At 43.6% G+C, this 20,267-nt stretch overlaps 1 protein-coding gene across 4 annotated transcripts in view; it reads left to right on the top strand.

Moving 5' to 3' along the window:
- The first annotated feature begins 439 nt into the window (after nt 1-439).
- Nucleotides 440-20,267, top strand: part of col14a1b (collagen, type XIV, alpha 1b) — an 89,489-nt gene continuing 69,661 nt past the window's right edge. For 2 of the 4 annotated variants that reach the window (XM_029731810.1, XM_029731809.1), the window contains exons 1-5: nt 441-762; nt 2,686-2,811; nt 5,269-5,385; nt 13,617-13,757; nt 13,918-14,022. In XM_029731810.1, the coding sequence (XP_029587670.1) occupies nt 2,721-2,811; nt 5,269-5,385; nt 13,617-13,757; nt 13,918-14,022 (454 nt within the window). In that variant the 5' untranslated portion in view covers nt 441-762; nt 2,686-2,720. Of the gene's footprint in view, nt 763-2,685; nt 2,812-5,268; nt 5,386-13,616; nt 13,758-13,917; nt 14,023-20,267 lie in introns of all 4 variants that reach the window. The other 2 variants (XM_029731811.1, XM_029731812.1) reach the window with 2 other exon arrangements.

Raw genomic sequence — 20,267 nt, 5'->3', positions numbered from 1 at the left:
CAACACTCATACATGTCCCATTGCATATTGAGCCAAGAACAACTTGCTGCACCCTGATGATCGTGATGGCTAGATAGATGGAATGCAAACAAATAATAGAGCAGAGATGAGGATGTATTATCAATTAAAACCTTGAAACCTGAAATTGTTGCATTTTCAGGTCTTGAGAGGACTAGGCTAATCATAAACCAGGGTTGACAGTTAAACATTGTTGTTATAGGCCTACATAACAACACTTATCTATGTATATGTGTGCGTAATATAATAATAATAACATGAAATAATAATATAGACTATGCCAAGTTACCATATGGCTGGCTGATTAAGCTACCTCAAATATTTCTGCCACATCAGTAAATTCTCCCCTGAAAGGAGGAATGAACATTTGCACGCAGGTAGCGCTCGTACTGACCAGAAAGCGCGAGAAAAAAAAGACATACCTGGAAAAAAGCTCACGGACGAGGAGTGAAAGCATGTAGCCTACCCTGGGGGCGGTCAGAACAGAATTCACATTTCATAGCTTATCACCTCTTTTATATTGGCTGCCGCCGAAACACATTTTTCTGCCTCAGTCAAGATTAAACGAGGTGAAGGAATGAATCGCTCAAGGGATGGGTGAATGAATACCAGCACGGGATACACCCACCATAGCAAGTCTGAAACTGAAGGAGCTGAAGATAGTTTGCCAACAGCCCGCGAAGGAAGACACACAGGAAGGGTCCTTTGGGAGCAATATTACCTGTAAACATATGTTTTGAAAAGGTATGAGATATTTTCTTTAGTTCGGGATAAAGTCCGTGTTTAATTACAACACATTTTAAGTAGAAGTGGTCGGAAACGGAACCTCACCTGTCAGCGGTGGTCGTGGGGGCGCGTTTGACAATATATGCAAATTTGGTTTAGTCAGTTTATTATATCTGTTTTTGTATTTCGTCGATACTGTTTGTTTATCACATTTATAATTAAAATATAATGTACAGTCGTTTTCCATTTTCCCCCAAAGTCTATAGGCCTACACGAACCATCATCGAGGATTGTGGACTACTACTGAGGTTTACCTGTAGGTTAGCCTACTTGTACACCTGCAATTTGTCATAATGGCGAGATTAGAAGGCTATTTAGGTACATTGATTAGTTGAGGAGTATGATTAGGCACGGCGAATTGAGGTGCTGCTTTGAAATACCAGCTAGCCTAATGATGAAGTATTCCTATTGAAGTGTTTGCATGAGTTTGAGAGAAAGGTGTGACATCATGCGCATCTATTTTGTACATCCTCCATTTGTTTGAGAAAATACTACTGCCACAGTACTCTGCAGGAGCATGCCACGTTTCAAATATCGTTTGAATGATTTATGGGTGTCATTATGTTTATGTCAAAGTTTAGATGCTTTCTTGAGTTTATTTCCAAAACTATTTGAAATGTAAATGCGAATCTACTGTTTATCAACCTACAGTTGAAGTTTATCAATGATATTCATAAAATTGCTCTGTAACTTCTAGGGATGTGCATCTTTCCCTTTCAAGACGGTTCAATACTTATCTAGATACATGGGCTCCGATATGATACAGGAACGATACGTTTTAGTTTGAAACGATTCATGCAATTCAGTTTGATTAGAGAACAAATCGATGCGATTCAGTTCGATGTGATACAATTTGATGCACTAACATTTGTTGCATAAACACATTCATTTTCCATTATAAACTAAAATCTGCTGTTGATGGAGCTCATGAGCTGGGCCTCTGAGCTGGATCGGTCTGAGCTGACTTCTCTCTGTGTGTGTGTGTGTGTGTGGTGTGTGGTGTGTGTAAATTATGTATGTCTATGGTGTATGTCTATGGTGTACTGTATGTACTATGTAGGCACCTGAGCTGAGCTATAAGTGAGACTAGGTATCTATCATCCCACTACCACTATCAGATTAGGGCAGCAATTTAGCCTAGCCCCCCCCTTCCAGATTAAGTGTTTGAGCTAGTAATATATCAATAGTTATTGTTTACAAATGAGCTAATATGAATATATAGCACAATTTTGAATTTCACCCCATCTCAAAATTGAATGATTTTGACCATTTGGATGTTTTTATGGAGGGCTCTTCTCTTTTCCTCTTGCTTCGGCCATGCAGTGCGCCTCAGTGATTTCTGTCCTCATTATGAAATCATCAACTTTACCCTATAAATCTAAAAATGACTATATACACATACTGTTCAAAGCAAAATTACCAGAACTATTGCTGATGGTGAACCTGAACAATCACAATATATATTGTAGTAAGCCCCGTTCAGCAGGTATAACCTAGGCACAGACCTCAGTTCAATGTCTAGTTTTGATTTACATTTGGTTAAGTTTTCAACTTACATGAATTCAACATAAAACATAAAAAAATAAAATAATAATAATCACCATGTCATTGGATTACGGTTAAAAGTTGGGTGAAAGAAAGACAAAATGCCATTACGTTGATTACTTTCTGCAAATCCAAATCAGTTTTTCACGTTGATACGTCATTACATAGATGTGTTGGGGTTGAAATTCCAGTAAAACACAATTTTCAACAGTGCATAGATAACGCTAGTTATTGACTTCCAGTCAAGCTGTTCCTCTAGACTTCCTTTAATAATGGAGCTTATCTATTTATTTTCAATGGCATCAGGCATTGTCATTCCGTTTGATGTCTCGTCAGGTTTTCTGAGCTCCTCTCCTATACAAGTGTGAAGGATGCCGGCTACAGGACTGAAGATGTGGGTATGGAATCCTCTACTCTGTCTGGCTCTTATCTCTCTCTCACCTGCACCAGCTCAGGGTCAAGGTAAACACAATCATATAGGCTGCTTCTTATCCTCTGTCGTCCCGTGTGTGTCTTTTTGATGTGCAGCTTTTGTCAAAGCATTTGTCTTTGTGTCATTGTCACTGGGATTATTTTACTTCAAAGGGAAAAGTCACTATTTTCTGGTAATATAAGTAAATATTTGTGTGTAAAATCACATCATTAACATTCCATTTGATGTGCAGCTTTTGTCGAAGAATTTGTCTTTGTGTCACTTTCACTTTGTGATTATTTTACTTCAAAGGGAAAAGTCACTATTTTCTGGTAATATAAGTTCATTTTTGTGTGTAAAATCACATCATTAACATTCCATTTGCAGTCAACTCAAGTGTTTTGAGATTATGCTTTTACATGAGCTACCTACCCTTATGGTCTTTGCCCATATATACAATGTTGCAAACAATATCTGCCTTAGGCCTTATCCTTATTGATGTGAAGACAAACAAGAACTGCACCCTCAAACAGCTGCAGTTTGTTTATCTGGGCTTGTCTTGACACCGTTGCCCAGTCCTCAAGTGAAACGAACCACAGCATTCCTGTGCTAAGAGTGCACTCTGTACTGTGCTAACCTGGGCTACAGCATAGTGCCGCTTTGTGTTGTATTGTAGCATTACACCTTGGACAGTATCCATTGGGTGTCGGCAGAGTAAACAACCTGTCCTTTTTACAAGTCAGAGTTCAAAGTGTACGGTCAGTGGGCTTCAATAGAAGTTTCCTTCAAAGTGCGCTAAAGAGGTTTAATTGAAAGCATCCGGCCCTTGAGGCGATAGACAAAGGAGGGATGTCTGGGAACACAGGCCACTGTCACCCAATGGCATGTGGCCACGTGCCCAGCCCTTCAGTGTCAGCATCTCACCCAAAATGGCCCTTCTTATAACTAATTCTTACATATGAATTAAAATGCATTAAACTTCCTGTACTGTATCTGACTTCCAAACTCCCCATGGGTACTTGAGGCCTCTTAAACCCTCTGCAGCCTACTGGCTGCTTGCACAAGATGGCTATGAAAAATATATGAGAACTTAAGCCCATCTTCAAACAGGCAAGTCCTTTGTCTTGGAGATGTTGTTTACCGAGCGTACAACTAGTCTGAGACGTCTGTTCTGGAAATTTCCTGGCTCACTGTACATGGTGATGCATAAAGTCTCTGAAGGTTTCAAAAAAAAAAAAAAAAACACACAAACAACACACATGCTAATTCTCTCACTCGGGGAAACGACGTTCTTCAGAGAATATCTTTTTTTCAGAGAGAGTTAAGCCCTGCTGAATACCCACCCCCCATTTTCAGGTTGGTGAGCTCAGTACAGTATTATTATTCGCCTGTTTGCACCATGTACCATCTCCGGGCTCTTTACCTTCCGATGAGTTACTCCATTCTATGTGCTTGGTTGTATTCTTTCCATACCTACATCAATGTCTCCAAATATAATCTCATACACACATCATTATTCTGTATGTTTCAACTGTAGAGCTTCGCTCTCATTTATGTCAGTCATAGTGAAGGTATTTAAAGAATACATTGGCACCAGATAGCTTGCCTGCTCCTAATGAGGACACAAACAAGACAAGTTTGTGGGACTGTTTGCGGAACTTTCCATTATTACCAAATTAGATGGGAATGTTTATTTGTATTTGTATTTTACTCTGGGATTTGGTCATGCCTAGTATTAACTACTGTGCGGAGCTGTGGGATGTTGACCCAAGAGGAAGTGGTGAAGTGGTATGTTGCTCTACTTGCAGATAGATATCTTCTTAAAGACAGGAATAGATGCTATTCCAGTGCCTTTCCCTTTGTCGCTGCTACAATTGAAAAAAAGTCACATTCTCCTCTGAAAAGGCCTCAAAGTAAAGAGCACACGCTTTGTAATACACCCTCAATTCGACTGCTCCGGCCAAATGCAATCATGATGAGATCAGGGATGGTTCTTTGATGCTGAGATAAGTGCTGCACAAAAGCCCCCCCCCCCCCCTCCCTCCAAAAGAGACATGAGAGCTATCAATGGCAAAGGGAGAGAATGTGACTGCTTTTTTGTGACATCTGTGGTACTCTTTGAATCTGTATCTTTTTTATTTGGCCAAGATACAATCTTTTAGGACTTGAAACACAGATGGAGTGCCTGTTACCTCGCCAAACTCTGGCTGGAGTTCAATCTAGCTGCTAACTGTTTCATAATCACTTTTAACTGGGGAATCTCAAGTTTCATGCGTTTTCATTGGCAAAAAAAATTTAAATCACCAAACCTGTCGCACTCTACTAGTTACTGAATTCGGACAGTTTTTTCAAAGAACATTGTTTTTTACACTTGATTGAACCCCAACCACTGTCTTGGTGTCATATTAACCATGCATTCAATATTACTATTGAATATTATATACAAACGTTTCTTGAGTTAGTCAATTATTGTTAAAAACTGTGATTTGTGTCTTTTTTTTGTCTAGTTGCCACCCCACGAAGACTTCGTTTCAAAGTCCTGAGCGCAACCCAGCTGCATGTGTCATGGAAAGAGCCGAAAGGAGACTTTGAAAGCTACAGATTTATTTATAGCACACAATCAGGTAAGGTCCAGCAATGTTACGATCAAGTTACGATTCGGCCCTGAAGGACTACGCTTTCTAACTTGTGTTCCATGTTTCACAAACGGCTTCATACTTGCAGTGTAGAAAACAGAATTACATATCAATTACATGTCAGATGATGATGTCATCTGGTTATAGCCCGTCTCCTATGACGTGAATGGCTTCTGGAGGTTTGACTATAGTTCATTAATGGTAATTGGAGTAGGAGTCGAAGAAGACACAGACTGATTGGTAATGATCATGAAGAAATGAGGAGAGTGAGGTAGCCAATGTCTTTGGCACACACTTGCAGTAAAGAAATAGGAGTTCTTCAGAGTATGTGATTTTCCTCCATTTTATAATCACGTTGAGAAATGAACTCCAAACATCCATTTTGTAATCTATGTTAATCACTGTGATTGATACACATAGTAAGCCAACGACGTGTATCAACTTGAGAAACTGTATTAGGCGAATTTGACTCACTGTGTAGTACAGCCTACCATTTCACTTCTCAAGTTGTTCTTAAGGAAAGATATTTATAAATTGCCAATTCTCAATGTATAGATAGACTCCCTGACATTCCACCATGGCTTTTACTTTGAGTCCTTACAGTACCTTACCTGCATCTAGGGGGAAAGCTGCAGCTCCAGTGGCTTGCCTGGCCTTGATCTGGTGTTGATAAAGATGATAGAGTAAGCGCCAGTGAGCGGAGCACAAGTAGCTGTATCTAAACTGCCTGAGGCAGGCCAGGGCGGGGGGCACAATCTCATCCCAGCTCTGGCACCCTGCTAAAGGAGCACATCTCCCCACCAAGCCAGCTTCCTCTGGTGAACTTCTCCTTATGCCAGCTGCAAAATAGAGGACATTTCAAACGTTTCTTCCAGACCTGTGTTCAAATAGTATTTGTTTGTCTTTTTAAATGCTATGCGCTTTTGATCGAGTCTGCCTGTAGAACCATCTTGGTAAGGTTTGCACTTTTGGGACTATTACAAGCTCAATCGAGCGCATTAAAAAGTATTTAAAAAGTATTTAAAAAAACTAATAATGCTATTTCCCTCCTCTCTCTTTCTCTCTACCCCTGTGGTTCAGTGTTTGTCATTGTTCAGAATGGCATTCCATTTGCGGAGTCAGTCAGAATTGTCATATTCTGTGTGGGTTGAAATGGGCTAGTCAGTGAGCCTTTGTTCATTGAAGAAGAGTTGCTTTGACAGAGGGCAACACCCGCAGACATACACAAACCATTATGATTGGGGTGGAATTGAATGCAGCGCTAGATTGTGGGTAGTAACACTGGCATTAGGATTATAGGTTCAGGGGTGTGTCAGAAATATTCACAACCAGAATTATAGGCGCAGTAGCTGGCGGTGGCAATAAAGGGCTGGGATTTGACAATTAAAAAAAACTATTTTTTTTATCCCGATTTCATGGTATCCAACTGGTAGTAGTTACAGTCTTGTCTCATCGCTGCAACTCCCGTACAGACTTGTGAGAGGCAAAGATCGAGAGCCATGTGTCCTCCGAAACACAACCCAACCAAGCGACTCCTGTGGGGGGACTGGGTGCAGTGCACGCTGATCAGGTCGCCAGGTGTTTCCTCCGACACATTGGTGTGGCTGGCTTCTGGGTTGGATGTGCTTCTTGACACAATGCACATCCAACCCAGAAGCCAGCTGCACCAATGTGTCAGCAGAAACACCATACACCTGGCGACCTGATCAGCATGCACTGTACCCAGTCCCCCCACAGGAGTCGCTAGTGCACAATGAGTCAATAATATCCCTGCCAGCCAAACCCTCCACTAACCCGGACCCCATGGGCCTCCCAGTCGCAGCCGGCTGCGACAGAGCATGGGCTTGAACCCAGAATCTCTGGTGGCACATCTAGCACTGCAATGCAGTGCCTTAGACCACTGCGCCACCCGGGAGGCCGGGATTTGACAAATGAATACATTTGAGGTGTGACGAGGGCTTAGCCATTCACTGGCCAATCAACGCGTTTCATGGATTAATATTGCATGCCTTGGTGCCAAGTTCTGTAGGTTATTGACAGTCTTCGCATTGTTGTCAACTCCAATGCGGCTGGGGGCACGGAATATTCTCATCGTAGTCCATTGTGGATTGATACTACAGTTTATTAAAAAGGATAGGCTATAGTAACAGTGTTGACAGTCAACATTGTTCAAATTGGCTTCAACGAGTACAGGCCTACATGTATTAAAGCGTCGCACTTCTCCTTAAAAAAAAGAAATACTAGACTACCATGTATTGTATGTGTGAGGCACGTTCTCAATAAGCACGTTATAGGACTGAATCATTTGAATATGTTTGGTGGAGTGAGTCTTTGGTAGGCATGTTTTGGAAATGGGGACGGATACAAGCCGAATGGAGTTTGCACTGCAGGTAGGCCTATGTGAATTGTTAATAATGCAAAAGCATGACGGCAAAAGCCTCACGAGTAGACAATTCTTTTAGAAACCTTTTATGGATAGGCTCCTTGGCAAATGCATGAAATACACCCAACGCATTGCTGTTGAAACAGCTTTCATTAGTTGGCCTAGGGTAAGGGTAGCCTACCGACGGCTTGTTTTTTAATCACATGAAACGGAAAACAAGCAGTTGTTACAGGAAAATAACTTAAATGTTTCTAAATAGGGTCACTGCCGTCATCAGCTGATCTCTTGTTCCGTGATGGGCATATGGACATGTAGCCTACATGGAGGGGGTTTTACACAAGTGCAAAATAATAGCAAAATAATAACAGGAGCTGGCTAAAATAATGTACAGATAAAAAAGGGGTCACATTTTTGCTGCTCCCAAATGTTATTTTTTGCTACAGCTTTGGTCATTAAGATTTATTTCAAAGCGTTTCACGAGCCAAACCCTTTATCGATAGTCTTGACTATTTGACGAATGCATTGGGCAGGACATAAAAACAGCCTTCATTGAGAGGAAGGGAGGCTATGCTTGGTTTTTAATCAAATTAAGTTTAGGTATTCATTTCAAGTGGCTAAGGTTACGGCAATGGTTTAGGGAAGGCTTAAAACAAAATAATTAAAAACAATGCACTGTTTCCATTAAGTATCATCAAGTACTCTCCCTGCTTGCTAGAGAATTGTGAACTGCTGTGGCACAGTGATTTAAGCAGCATGCTCTGGCTCTGAGCCTTGTGAGTTTGAGCCCAGTGCTATGCTATTGTTTTATTTGGGGGGGGTGATATATCGATGTCCTCAGGACCTTTTCTAAGTCTGAAATCAACGTCTCTTTCTTGTAACCAGCGCAGCCTATCCAGCCATGACGCATATTGCCCAATGGAACAAGAGAGATGTACTTTTTGTGCCCCTAAACCTCATATTAAGAAACATAAAAAAATCTTGTTTTTTAAGGATCGGACCCTTTTTAAAAATGCTCCCCTAAAATGACATACCCAAATCTAACTGCCTGTAGCTCAGGACCTGAAGCAAGGATATGCATATTCTTTTGGCAGTAGCCAAAGGCAGCAGTGGGGCCAAACTGTAGAACCCAGTTCCTACATTTGAATTTAAAAATAGATTTTTTCAAACAAAACTACACTACATTTAATCTCTGGGACCCTCAGGATGACAAACCAGAGCAAGATTACTGAATGTAATTACATTATTTACCTTCAGAGGGGAATGTATCAAACCAGTTGCCGTGAAAAAAGTGTTTTGTTGTTGTGCACTATCCTCAAACAATAGCATGGTCTTTATTTATGCTTTTTATTTATGCTTTCTGCCCATATAAGCCATGTCTTTGTCCCGGAATTGGCTGTTGTTTACAACGTCATTCTAGTCACATTATCGCATATTGAGCAATAACCGTCCCGGTTTAGGGACACCGATCCCGTAGAGGTTAACCCTTTAAGTTGTTGTTGTTTTAACCCTGCAACGATGCAGAATGAATCAGTAAAAAAGAACGACCTTCATCCAATTATGGCAAATTCCGTGGTGAAATTATGACATCAGGTTTGTGAAATCCATGCCATAACCAACCTGCTAAGACCAGCTTTTGGTTGGTCTTATATATCCCCACCAGCGCTGCCTGAAGTTGGTGCACGTTTTTAAGGACACACCTCAGATATTGCCACCCCTCCCATCTCAGTGCAAGCGAGCTCATATAAGACAGGTAAATTACCAATCCATTCCTGGCGCAAGTGTTTTAAAATAGACAAGCGCCGGTCGAAAAGAAGGAAAGAGAGGAAGGCTCCACACCACTTTCTCTCTTGAGTATTTTACCTAGTTATTTACAGATTCTCATTTTTCTCTTTTGTAGGTTTGTCAACTATGTGTCTGTTTTCTGACCTGTTCGCACCACTCCCTGTAGGCTTTACAGATGCTCCCCACCCCTTCGCTGCAACCCTTCCAAACTTAGTGTACCCTGTGCGCACAACCCATGTGGAATTCCAGGTTTCTGGTAGCGTTTGTAACTGCCGATCTGCAGTCAAGAACCAGAGTTCATCTCAGTCTATGCTGCACTTCAGTCCTTGACTTTTTGGCCCTGAGGGAGACATTAATCACCCCAGAGAACACTGCTACTCCAGCTGCTCTTTCTTCATCTGACTATGTTTCTCTCATAGTCTGAGAGCATCTGGTTGTCGCGGTGGTGGCACAGGTCTACTCATGTGGAGATTTTCTCTTTTCTCACTCTCTCACCTGTCCATCTCCTCATTTGAATTCCATGCTGTCACTGTCCACTCAAGCTTAACATTATTGTAATCTATCACCCACCAGGTGCCCTTGGAGAATTCCTCAATAAGCTTGACAACTTGATAAGCTCATTTCCTGACGATGGCTCACTGGTCTTCGCACTTGGCAACTTCAACCTCCCAACGTCTGCCTTCAATTCATTTCTTTCCAACTCTCTTTCCCCTCCTTGCCTCTTTTGACCTCACCCTTTCCCAATCCCCTCCAACTCACAAGGCAGGCAATACGCTTAACCTCATCTTTACTAGAGGCTGCTCGCCTACTAATCTCACTGCAACACCCCCCCCCCCCACCCACCTCCAGGTCTCTGATTTTCCTTTTCTGTCTCTCTTTCCTCCAACCCTAACCACTCAGCCCCTACCCAGATGGTCATGCAATTTTTCACTCTCTCTCCAACTACTCTCTCATCTTCTATCCTATCATCTCTCCCTTCTGCTAAATCCTTCTCCCTCCTGTCTCCTGATTCTGCCTTTTCAACCCAACTCTCCTCTTTTTCCGCATCCTATGACTCACACTGTCCCCTTTTCTCCTGGCCGGCTTGGCCCTCCCCTCCTGCTCCGTGGCTGAGTGACTCATTGCTAGCTTACAGAACAGGGCTGTGGGCAGCTGAGTAAAAATGGAGGAAAACAAAACTTTGGAGGACCTATCATCCTTTCACTCCCTCCTCTCTACCTTCTCTTCCTCTGTATCTGCTGCTAAAGCCACTTTCTACCACTCTAAATTCCTGCCTATAGCCTCTACCTATAACCCTAGGAAACTCTTCCACCTTCCCCTTAATCCTACACCCCCCACCCCCTCTCCGCGGACAACTTTGTCAACCACTTTGAAAAAAAGTGACCTCTTTCTCCCTCTCTCCAGATGAAATCCTGCAACTAGTGAGGTCTGGCCGCCCGACAACTTGCCTGCTCAACCCCATCCCAACCTCTCTTCTCCAGACCATCTCCGGAGACCTTCTTCCATTCATCCCATCTGACTTCAAAATGGCTCGAGTTGTTCCCCTCCTCAAGAAACCAACACTCAACTCATCTGACATCAAAAAGACCTGTATCCCTTCTTTATTTTATTTCCAAAACACTTGATCGTGCTGTCTCTGATCAGCCTTCTCGTTATCTCTCTCAGAATGATCTTCTTGACCCCAGCCAGTTAGGCTTCAAGACGTGTCATTCAAACGAGACTGTTCTTCTCTGTGTCACGAAGGCTCTCCGCACTGCCAAAGCTGACTGTCTCTCCTCTGTACTCATCCTCCTAGATCTATCTGCTGCCTTTGTCACCGTGAACCATCAGATCCTTCTCTCCACCAACTCAGGACTGGGCGTTTCAGGCAATGCAGACTCTTGGATTGCATCCTACCTGGCAGCCGCTCCTACCAGGTGACATGGAGAGGATCTGTGTCTGCACCACATACTCTCACTACTGGTGTCCCCCAGGGCTTGGTTCTAAGCCCTCTCCTCTTCTCTTTATACACCAAGTCACTCGGCTCCATCATATCCTCACATGGTCCCTCCTATCATTGCTATGCCGATGACACTTAACTACTTTTCTCCTTCCCCCCTTCTGACACCAAGGTGGCGACACGCATCTCAGCGTGCCTGGCAGATATCTCCACTTGGATGTCGGTCCACCACCTCAAGCTCAAACTCAACAAGACGGAACTGCTCTTCCTCCCGGGGAAGGCCTGCCCGCTCAAAGACCTCTCCATCACGGATGACCACTCCACCGTCTCCCCCTCCCAATGTGCAAAGAACCTTGGCGTGACCCTGGACAGCACCCTGTCATTCTCTGAAAACATTAAAGCGGTGACCCGCTCCTGCAGGTTCATGTTCTACAACATCCGTAGAGTACGACCCTACCTCACAGGAAGCGTGTCCTCTCCCATCTGGACTACTGCAACTCGCTGTTGGCTGGGCTCCCTGCTGTGCCATAAAACCCCTGAAACTTATCCAGAACGCAGCAGCCCGCCTGGTTTTCAACCTTCCCAAGTTCTGTCATGTCACCCCGCTTCTCCGCACACTCCACTGGCTTCCAGTTGAAGCTCGCATCCACCACAAGACCATGGTGTTTACCTACGGAACAGCAAAAGGAACTGCCCCTCCCTACCTTCAGGCTACGCTCAAACCCTACACCCCAACCCGAGCATTCCGTTCTGCCACGTCAGGTCTCTTGGCCCTCCCACCCATACGGGAGGGCAGCTCCCGCTCAGCACAGTCCAAGCTCTTCTCTGTCCTGGCACCCCAATGGTAGAACCAGCTTCCCCCTGAAGCTAGGACAGCAGAGTCCCTTCCCATCTTCTGAAAACATCTAAAACCCTACCTCTTCAAACAGTATCTTAAATAATCCTCTTCACCTTCTATTTGACTATTTGGAGAATGCATTAGGCAGGGCATGAAAACAGCCTTCACCCCCGCCCCCCCACTAGCTTTGACTCTACCGATAGCTACGTTATTGAGGAAAATGTACATTTTTATGCCTGTGATATGTGGTTGTCCCACCTAGCAATCTTAAGATAAAAGCACTAACTGTAAGTTGCTCTGGATAAGGGCATCTGCAAAATTTCTCAAATGTAAATATATACCGAGTGTGCTGTGTCAATACAGACATTTTGCTGAAAAAGACAGAAAAATATCAGTGCTTTTCAAGTATTCTGCGGTACATTCGGAAGTATTGGCCAAGATTGTTTGAATCATTCATAGGGGTGCGTCTAAGGTCCAGTTGTGTCAGATAAGGCCTCCATAATACCTATGAATGACCTATGATGGGCGCATCGTCTTTAAACAAGACCTGACAAGACTTGACACCCCCGTTTCTACAACATGCCTACACACTTCCATTTGCAACACGTTGCCTTCAGGCCGTGCTTAGCAGCTATATCAAAATAGTAATAAAGGAGGAACTGTACGTGTCAGTGAACACAGTTAAAGACTAGTGTTAAATGTCAGGATAATTGTAATTCCGTAGTTCTGTTCTGATATGCAAAACAAGAACGATGAAACCTAGGGTCAGTGCATAACTATCTACATTCCCTTAAGTGCTTCAATGGTCTGCCAGGCTCCATTTATATAAATTGATTTAGAATCAGTAGGCTACACGGGGAGCGCGTTCTCGCTCCTGTTTTCACACAGCCCTGTTAAGTTGTTTTTGAAGAGAGAGACAGTCGAGTGAGTCCAACTGAGTGTCTCCATGTACTGTGCGTACTGCTTCTTAAAGTAATTCAGGTGTGTTGGAACACTGAGGCCTCACTTTACTTGTCCTGCAGCAGCCGCTGAGCCGCTGCCTAGTTCATTTACTGCCGTATCCAGTGGTATCTTTCATTGCAACATCAAATGTCATTCCTGACATTCCACCTGAAAAAGAGATTTCAAAATAGTCAAAATATCCCAAAAGTATATTTTTATTATGGTAAACTCATTTTCTTCAGAATGTATTTAATAAACAATCAGAACACACGTGAAAACAATTTCTTGAATATTTACAAAGATTGGTCTTGTTGGTTACTTTCTCCCAATTACAGATGCAGAGGAGACTGAACTAGAGGTGACAAAGAAGGAAGCCAAAGTGATCATAGACTTTGACCCCAGAAAGTTATACACAGTCAAGGTCACTGCTGTGAAAGGTGCTCAGGAGAGCAAGCCACTTCTAGGAACATTTGAGGGTGAGAAGAGCCTTATACCTTTTACAACCTCGTCTATGATTTCATGAAGTTGTTTAATCAAAGGTAATAAGCTGGTCTGTGCGATTGCCCATGTTCCAACACAATTGACAAAAAGTTTTCTACAGTACGTGTCAATGGGAATGTGTTTGGTTTGTTTCAGCCCAACTTTCAGAGCCTGACATTAAGAACGTACAGCCCCAGAATGTACGACCCAAGAACCAGAAAGACACCAGTGGCACAGAGGAGAACAATGAGATATCTGAAGGTAAGTATGGGATGTATGAGTGACCAACCTGAAATCTGGAAATTGCCATGGCTCAGTCTTCAAATCAACCAAGAAATCAACATAGAGAAGATTAGCTTGAAGACACACAGGTAAGTCGAAGCTCCAAAGGGCTCTTGGTTGGTGCTGAGGCTATACCTGGTGGTGGAGTGGACGGCTGTACATTTTTCATTGGGAGTGGATGCGACAATTAGAAAACATTGCCCTTGTGATGTATTTGTTCGAACTTTTCTGAAGAAGAAAGGCCTTGAATGTGATCCTCATTCCCACTCACTCCTTGGAGCAACACCTGCAATGTGCTTCATTTCAAGTGGACTTTGAAGGAAATTCCAGGGCTGGAAAATTGTCACTTAAAGTAAGTCTACATTGGATCCCAGCATACAAAACTTGTAATCGGACTTCAAGACACCAGAGGTACCACAGACACTGTCTTGTGGTCCTGAACCAGACAGAGCCTGAGAGGATCTGATTAAACCAAAAGCACTGGATATTGAAGCATTTTGGAGCAATGATCTACTTGTGATTGCTGTGTTCCGTAAAACCAAGGTAAACCTAAAACTGTTTTCCTTTTAAAATGAGCATGAAGTTGTTATAAACGACGATATGGTAAACGATCGGCCAGGATCTAAAAACTGTAATGACAAAGTTTAAAACCAGTCGTCGTGACGCTGATACGAAGCTGTAATGTCATAGGAGTCTACAGCTATGTCTCAGGGCTAATACTGTATAGGAGGATTCAGCCCCAACTGAAATAACATCTGTCAGGGTAAAGGTATTTTAAAACACCCTTTCAGTTGAGTTCAAACAGATAAAAGAGACCTGGGGACTAAATATTGATTATTTGCAAAGGATTGATCTCAAAGTGTCTGCCACAGTATTGCTCCTTATCTGTAACCAGTGTCAATATTAAAAAACAGGGATATTGTAAAAGCTGTTGGTGGGCTGAAACAGGCTATTAGTGGTAGATTTAGGAGTTTGTTTTCAGACAAAGATAGTAACAGTGTTTATGAAACTCCTGTGGAGTGTGTGTTTCATGGTGACTTGGATCGTCTGTGCTTCTGGCATAAAAAGCTATGATTTGGCCGAGGTGTCAAAAGGTGTTTTGCAGTTATGGAGTGTAGTGTAAGGACCCCTGTGGTGCTTTGAGGTCTGCGATGGATCACCTGCCGTCTCTTAAAATGCTGGAATTGCCTATGAGTAAAAGACAGAAGGGGAAAATAACTCGGATATAATGATGCTGCTTTGCTTTCTCCTTCACTCTCTATCTTCTCTCTTTCTCCAACTGTCTCTTTCCCTCTCAAGCTCTCATTTCTTCCTCCTCACTGTTTCTCTCCTTTTTCTCTTCCTCCTCTCTGGTCTCGCCCTCTCTCCCTCCCTCCCTCTCTCCACTCTCCCTCTCTCTCTCCACTCTCCCTCTCTCTCTCTCCATTGCATGTAGACAGTTGACACAGGCAGCTATCTCCTTGCCCACACTTGCAGAATACCTTTGCTATGTTATCACGGGGCCCATTCTTGGACGGCTCCAGGCTTGCTAAGTAAACCCCCTGTAGCTCCCTGCCTGCCTGGGTGTGTAGATATACCAGAGGGCATAAAGGTGTGCCCAAGGCCTGGCAGACGCCTCAGTCCCACACAACCTAGCACTTACCTCCACGCGTACCCTCTCTGAACTGGGCCCAGGAAGGATATTAGGCCCCTATATTTATGGCCTAATTGAAGCTGCTGGGGCCGTGCTCGGTGGAGTCGGCGCTTCCGGAGGTGGCGGTGGTGTCATAAGGGACACATATAGGTAATTAAGGCCGGATGACTCATGCATCGCCATGGCAGCGCTTATGTTGTGCAGTGGCCGGGGTTTGGGATCCGAGGCTCAGGGTTGATTGACACATTTTTGAGCGAAAAGTAATTGGTGTCAGTCAGTGAAGGGATAAAATGGCATAGTTTATGTATGACACATAGATTTGTAGCCCCTTTTGGCTCTAGATGAGTTTATGGGTATGGGCGTGTGCCATGTGGTATATTACACTGCCATAACATTTTCATAGGCATTACTTAACCTCTTTTCATTTCTTTCCAGTTTATGTTTGCCCTTCCAGCTTTTAGGTATATTCTATATGCAGCGGCATAAGCAGTTACCAGTACATCTGATCCAATAACCACAACCAGTACCAGACCATATCCTTTACCTTTCAGCTAGACTGCTTTCAGTTCCCGCTGGCTACACTGCTACCTGCTCAAGTTAGCGCAGATAGCATTAGCTTATCATCCGCCCTGTCGCTTGGGGGTCAAGGAGGATATTACGCTTCCTCAATGTCCCTTAACTAGCAGGTGGTTGGGGAGGTGGTGCTGCCAGACAGTATTACGCTGCGATGACATGGCCCATTTGTTTAACTTTAATTACACGGTTATTTGTTCACACGGAGGTAATTGGACTGTAACCGGAGAGGCCGGCGAGATAATGAAATCACAGCTTGCTCCTGATTTCCCCCACTCTTCAGGGGACCCTAATGCGCTGTAGTGTCGCCTCCAGGAACCACAGGTCATATTTTAAGCATAGAAGACATTTAGTGGTCTGTAGTAGCCTACAGGCAGGGCTGCTTAGAGGACAGAGAGGCTCTCTCTAGGCTCATGAATAACAGCTAAGAGATGGGGACAGAAGATGTTATGGTAGTGGTGTCTTTTGAGGCAATGTTTAGTGAAGGAGGAGGTCGTTATTTAGCTTTTTTGTTGATTAAGATGCGATTAAATATCTGTGCAGTAGTGAATGAAAATGTGACAATTTGCCTTGTAAAACAGCACAAATTCAGCAATGACAGGTGCAAACTAGTGTTTTGAAGCATGGCTTACTTTCCTAATTCTCTTGGATGTCTGGAAAACACAGTATTTTCACAAGATATAAGAGCAACCTGAGGTATTTCTGTAACCATGGACACAGTCACAGGCATGCTTTTTTTAAAGGCTGAACTCATGTAACTGTTGGAATTCTCTGTTCAGTGTCAAAGGCAGACAATTTCCTGTAATTAATTAGTTTGGTAACAGACTGCATAGTACTTTTGATCTCCAGCCGTAATGCTGTTCATGTAAGACGCAGGAACACTGTTATGAAATGGAAATAATTTGATGGACAAATGGAGCATTGAAACTTTTATGCTGGACTCTTGGGATACTGCTTCCTATTGAGTAACAGGTATTATGTCATTCATTTGATGGTGTTATAACAGGTTTTGTTAACAGTTTCATTGCAAAAGAAATTCACCTGGCTGGCTCGGTCTGTCAGCTTGTGGTGAAAGGAACCCGTTTACTGTAACTGCTCAGGGATGGACAACTTTGATAGGGGTGGAGGCCACAACAAATCGGACTCATCATGAGGGTCTGCGTACCCACATCCATACCCACACATGCAGTCAAAGTCGGCCCTAGCCTTTCGGGGACTCTTGTTAACTAATTTCATGCAATTCTACTCATTTTGCCATGAGATGGAGAGATAAATTCGCAATTTTACAGCTAATTTCCTGCAATTCTTCACATTTTGCCAAAGGGTAGAGACAAATATTTGCCGTTTTTAATATGATATCTGATGATCAATGGTGGCCCCCAGGTCGATAATTCGACCATGATTTAGATAGCTGGACGCTGGACTAACATTCCAATTAAAATAAGGTTAGCTGACATGGGCTAATTGAGTGACTGTCATTGACTGACATAACAAGAGAAAAACTGCTGATGCACAACCAAATTTCGAAATTGCACCTTGTGTATTCTACTGTTGATCTGCAGGCCCACAAAAAGTGGTCTGCGTTCCATCAGTTGCCCATCCCTGCTTTAGCTGATGCATATACAGACCACAGCGAACTTACCGGACACATTATGTACAAAATCAGCAATCAACAAACAACTCAACGCAATGTCATTTCTCCATGCTACAAATCACGATGAACGATGAATCAACAGAGCATGCCTCGTCGCAGACGGATCCACTGTTGATAAAGCCAAATTGAAAGTGAGCAAAATAGTGCTGTGGCCTAGACTGAGAGAGAGTCTGGCATTCCATTATTGCAAGTGCAGGCTTTACTGAGTTATGAAGCGTGGAGCGAAAGCTCCATCAATGGAACTTGACATTCAGACAGAGTCATTTGGAGTCCCAAGTAGAAATAGAAGGGTTAGGAATGTGACAGGTGACGCAGTTAGGCGGGCACACGTTTAAAGTCACCTAGTCAACGCCATCCAGAGAAAAGGTGCCACGTGATCACGTCCATATTGCCCGAGGGAATGGGCCTCTGTTGACCAGCATCATTCATTAGGTGGACGTTTGAACTTTTAATGACAGTTTTCTTATGAAAAAAATGTGATGTTTCCTTTGTTGTTATTGGTTTCGGTTTTGGGTGAGTGAGTGAGGGAGGGAGGGAGTGTATACTTTCTGAGATGTCACACACACACACACCTGCCAGGATGTTGTGTGAGTCAGTGTGGCTGTCACATCACCCAACTCCTCCAGTCTGTTGTTAATTGTTTCTAGCGACAGAAGTGCATTTGAATATTCGCAGGACAAGTCTGACTTACAGTAATTTCCCCCGGGTTCCCACGACAACGTCTGAATGTTGTCACATTGTCTGCTCATTGTTCGGTTCTCTACCGTATGGGGCTGACAGATAAACGAGTAACATCCTCGCTTGGTTGACAGCGTGGTCCTTTCTTCATATGCTGCATCGCCTCACAGTCACAAAGCCAATACCCAGAGGTGAGGCTTTACCTGTTCCACTCTGCCCCAGTCGCTGTAGTCCCATCACTCACTGGGAGTGGGGCCGTGTGGCCTCTTAGCTTAAACATCTTCACAAATAAGCTTATGGTATGAGAAAGTATGGTGGAAAATATGCAGACAGAAGGCCATACATTCTGTAGACACATTATAGATTTTATTGGACAATAGGAGATTTTTCTGTCACAACATCCTTCATCAGGCCGATGATGAAGTCAATTTTAAGTCGATTCTTTTCAAATTACCCATCGAAAAGCATTAGCCTATACCTGCATTGTTTTCAGAGAAATGCATGAGGAAAAATCCACCTGGATCCCCTTGAGAATTATGAATGCCATAGAGACCTATCATAATCTGATATCAATGGACCAGTAAGAACCGTACAGATGAACCATACACCATTCAATCACTATTAATAAGGCACTGCTCATATCTAATGCCTTACATATTTCAGCCACATATTCCATATATTAGCATTGCTATATTGAGGCTTGTATTATTGGTAGTCTGTGAGATGCCTGTGGGAGGGAAGCATGGGGATTCATCCCATTGTACTGAACAAAAATAGAAACGCAACATGCAACAATTTCAAAGATTGTACTGAGTTACAGTTCATATAAGGAAATCAGTCAATTGAAATAAATAAATTAGGCCCTAATCTATGGATTTCACATGACTGGGAATACAGATATGCATCTGTTGGTCACAGATAACTTTAAAAGAAAGGTAGGGACGTGGATCAGAAAACCAGTCAGTATCTGGTGTGACCACCATTTGCCTCATGCAGTGCAACACATCTCCTTCACATAGACTTGATCAGGCTATTGATTGTGGCCTGTAGAATGTTGTCCCTCTCCTCTTCAATGACTACGCAGTTGGTGGATATTGGCGTGAACTGGAACACGCTGTTGTACACGTCGCTCCAGAGCATCCTGGTGAGTATGCAGGCCAAGAACTGAAAGAACTGGGACATTTTCACCTTCCAGGAGTTGTGTACAAATCCTTGCGACATGGGGCCGTGCATTATCATGCTGAAACATGAGCTGATGGCAGCGGATGAATGGCACGACAATGGGACTCAGGATCTTGTCATGGTATCTCTGTGCATTGAAATTGCCATCATAAAATGCAATTGTGGTCGTTGTCCATAGCTTATGCCTGCCCATACCATAACCCTACTGCCACCATGAAGTACTCTCGCTGCGCCGATTCCGGACTGTAGGGCGACTCTCGCTGCGCCGATTCCGGACTGTAGGGCGACTCTCGCTGCGGCGATTCCGGACTGTTGGGCGACTCGCTGCGCCGATTCCGGACTGTGGGCCGTCTCTCTCGACTCCGGACTGTGGGCCGTCTCTCTCGGCTCCGGACTGTGGGCCGTCTCTCTCGGCTCCGGACTGTCGGCCATCTCTCTCGGTTCCGGACTGTGGGCCGTCTCTCTCGGTTCCGGACTATGGGCCGTCTCTGCTGGCTCCGGACT

This window comes from Salmo trutta, chromosome 34 (assembly GCF_901001165.1).
Source record: "Salmo trutta chromosome 34, fSalTru1.1, whole genome shotgun sequence".
NCBI classification, from domain to species: domain Eukaryota; kingdom Metazoa; phylum Chordata; class Actinopteri; order Salmoniformes; family Salmonidae; genus Salmo; species Salmo trutta.
This window is presented reverse-complemented; position numbering and strand designations above follow the sequence as displayed.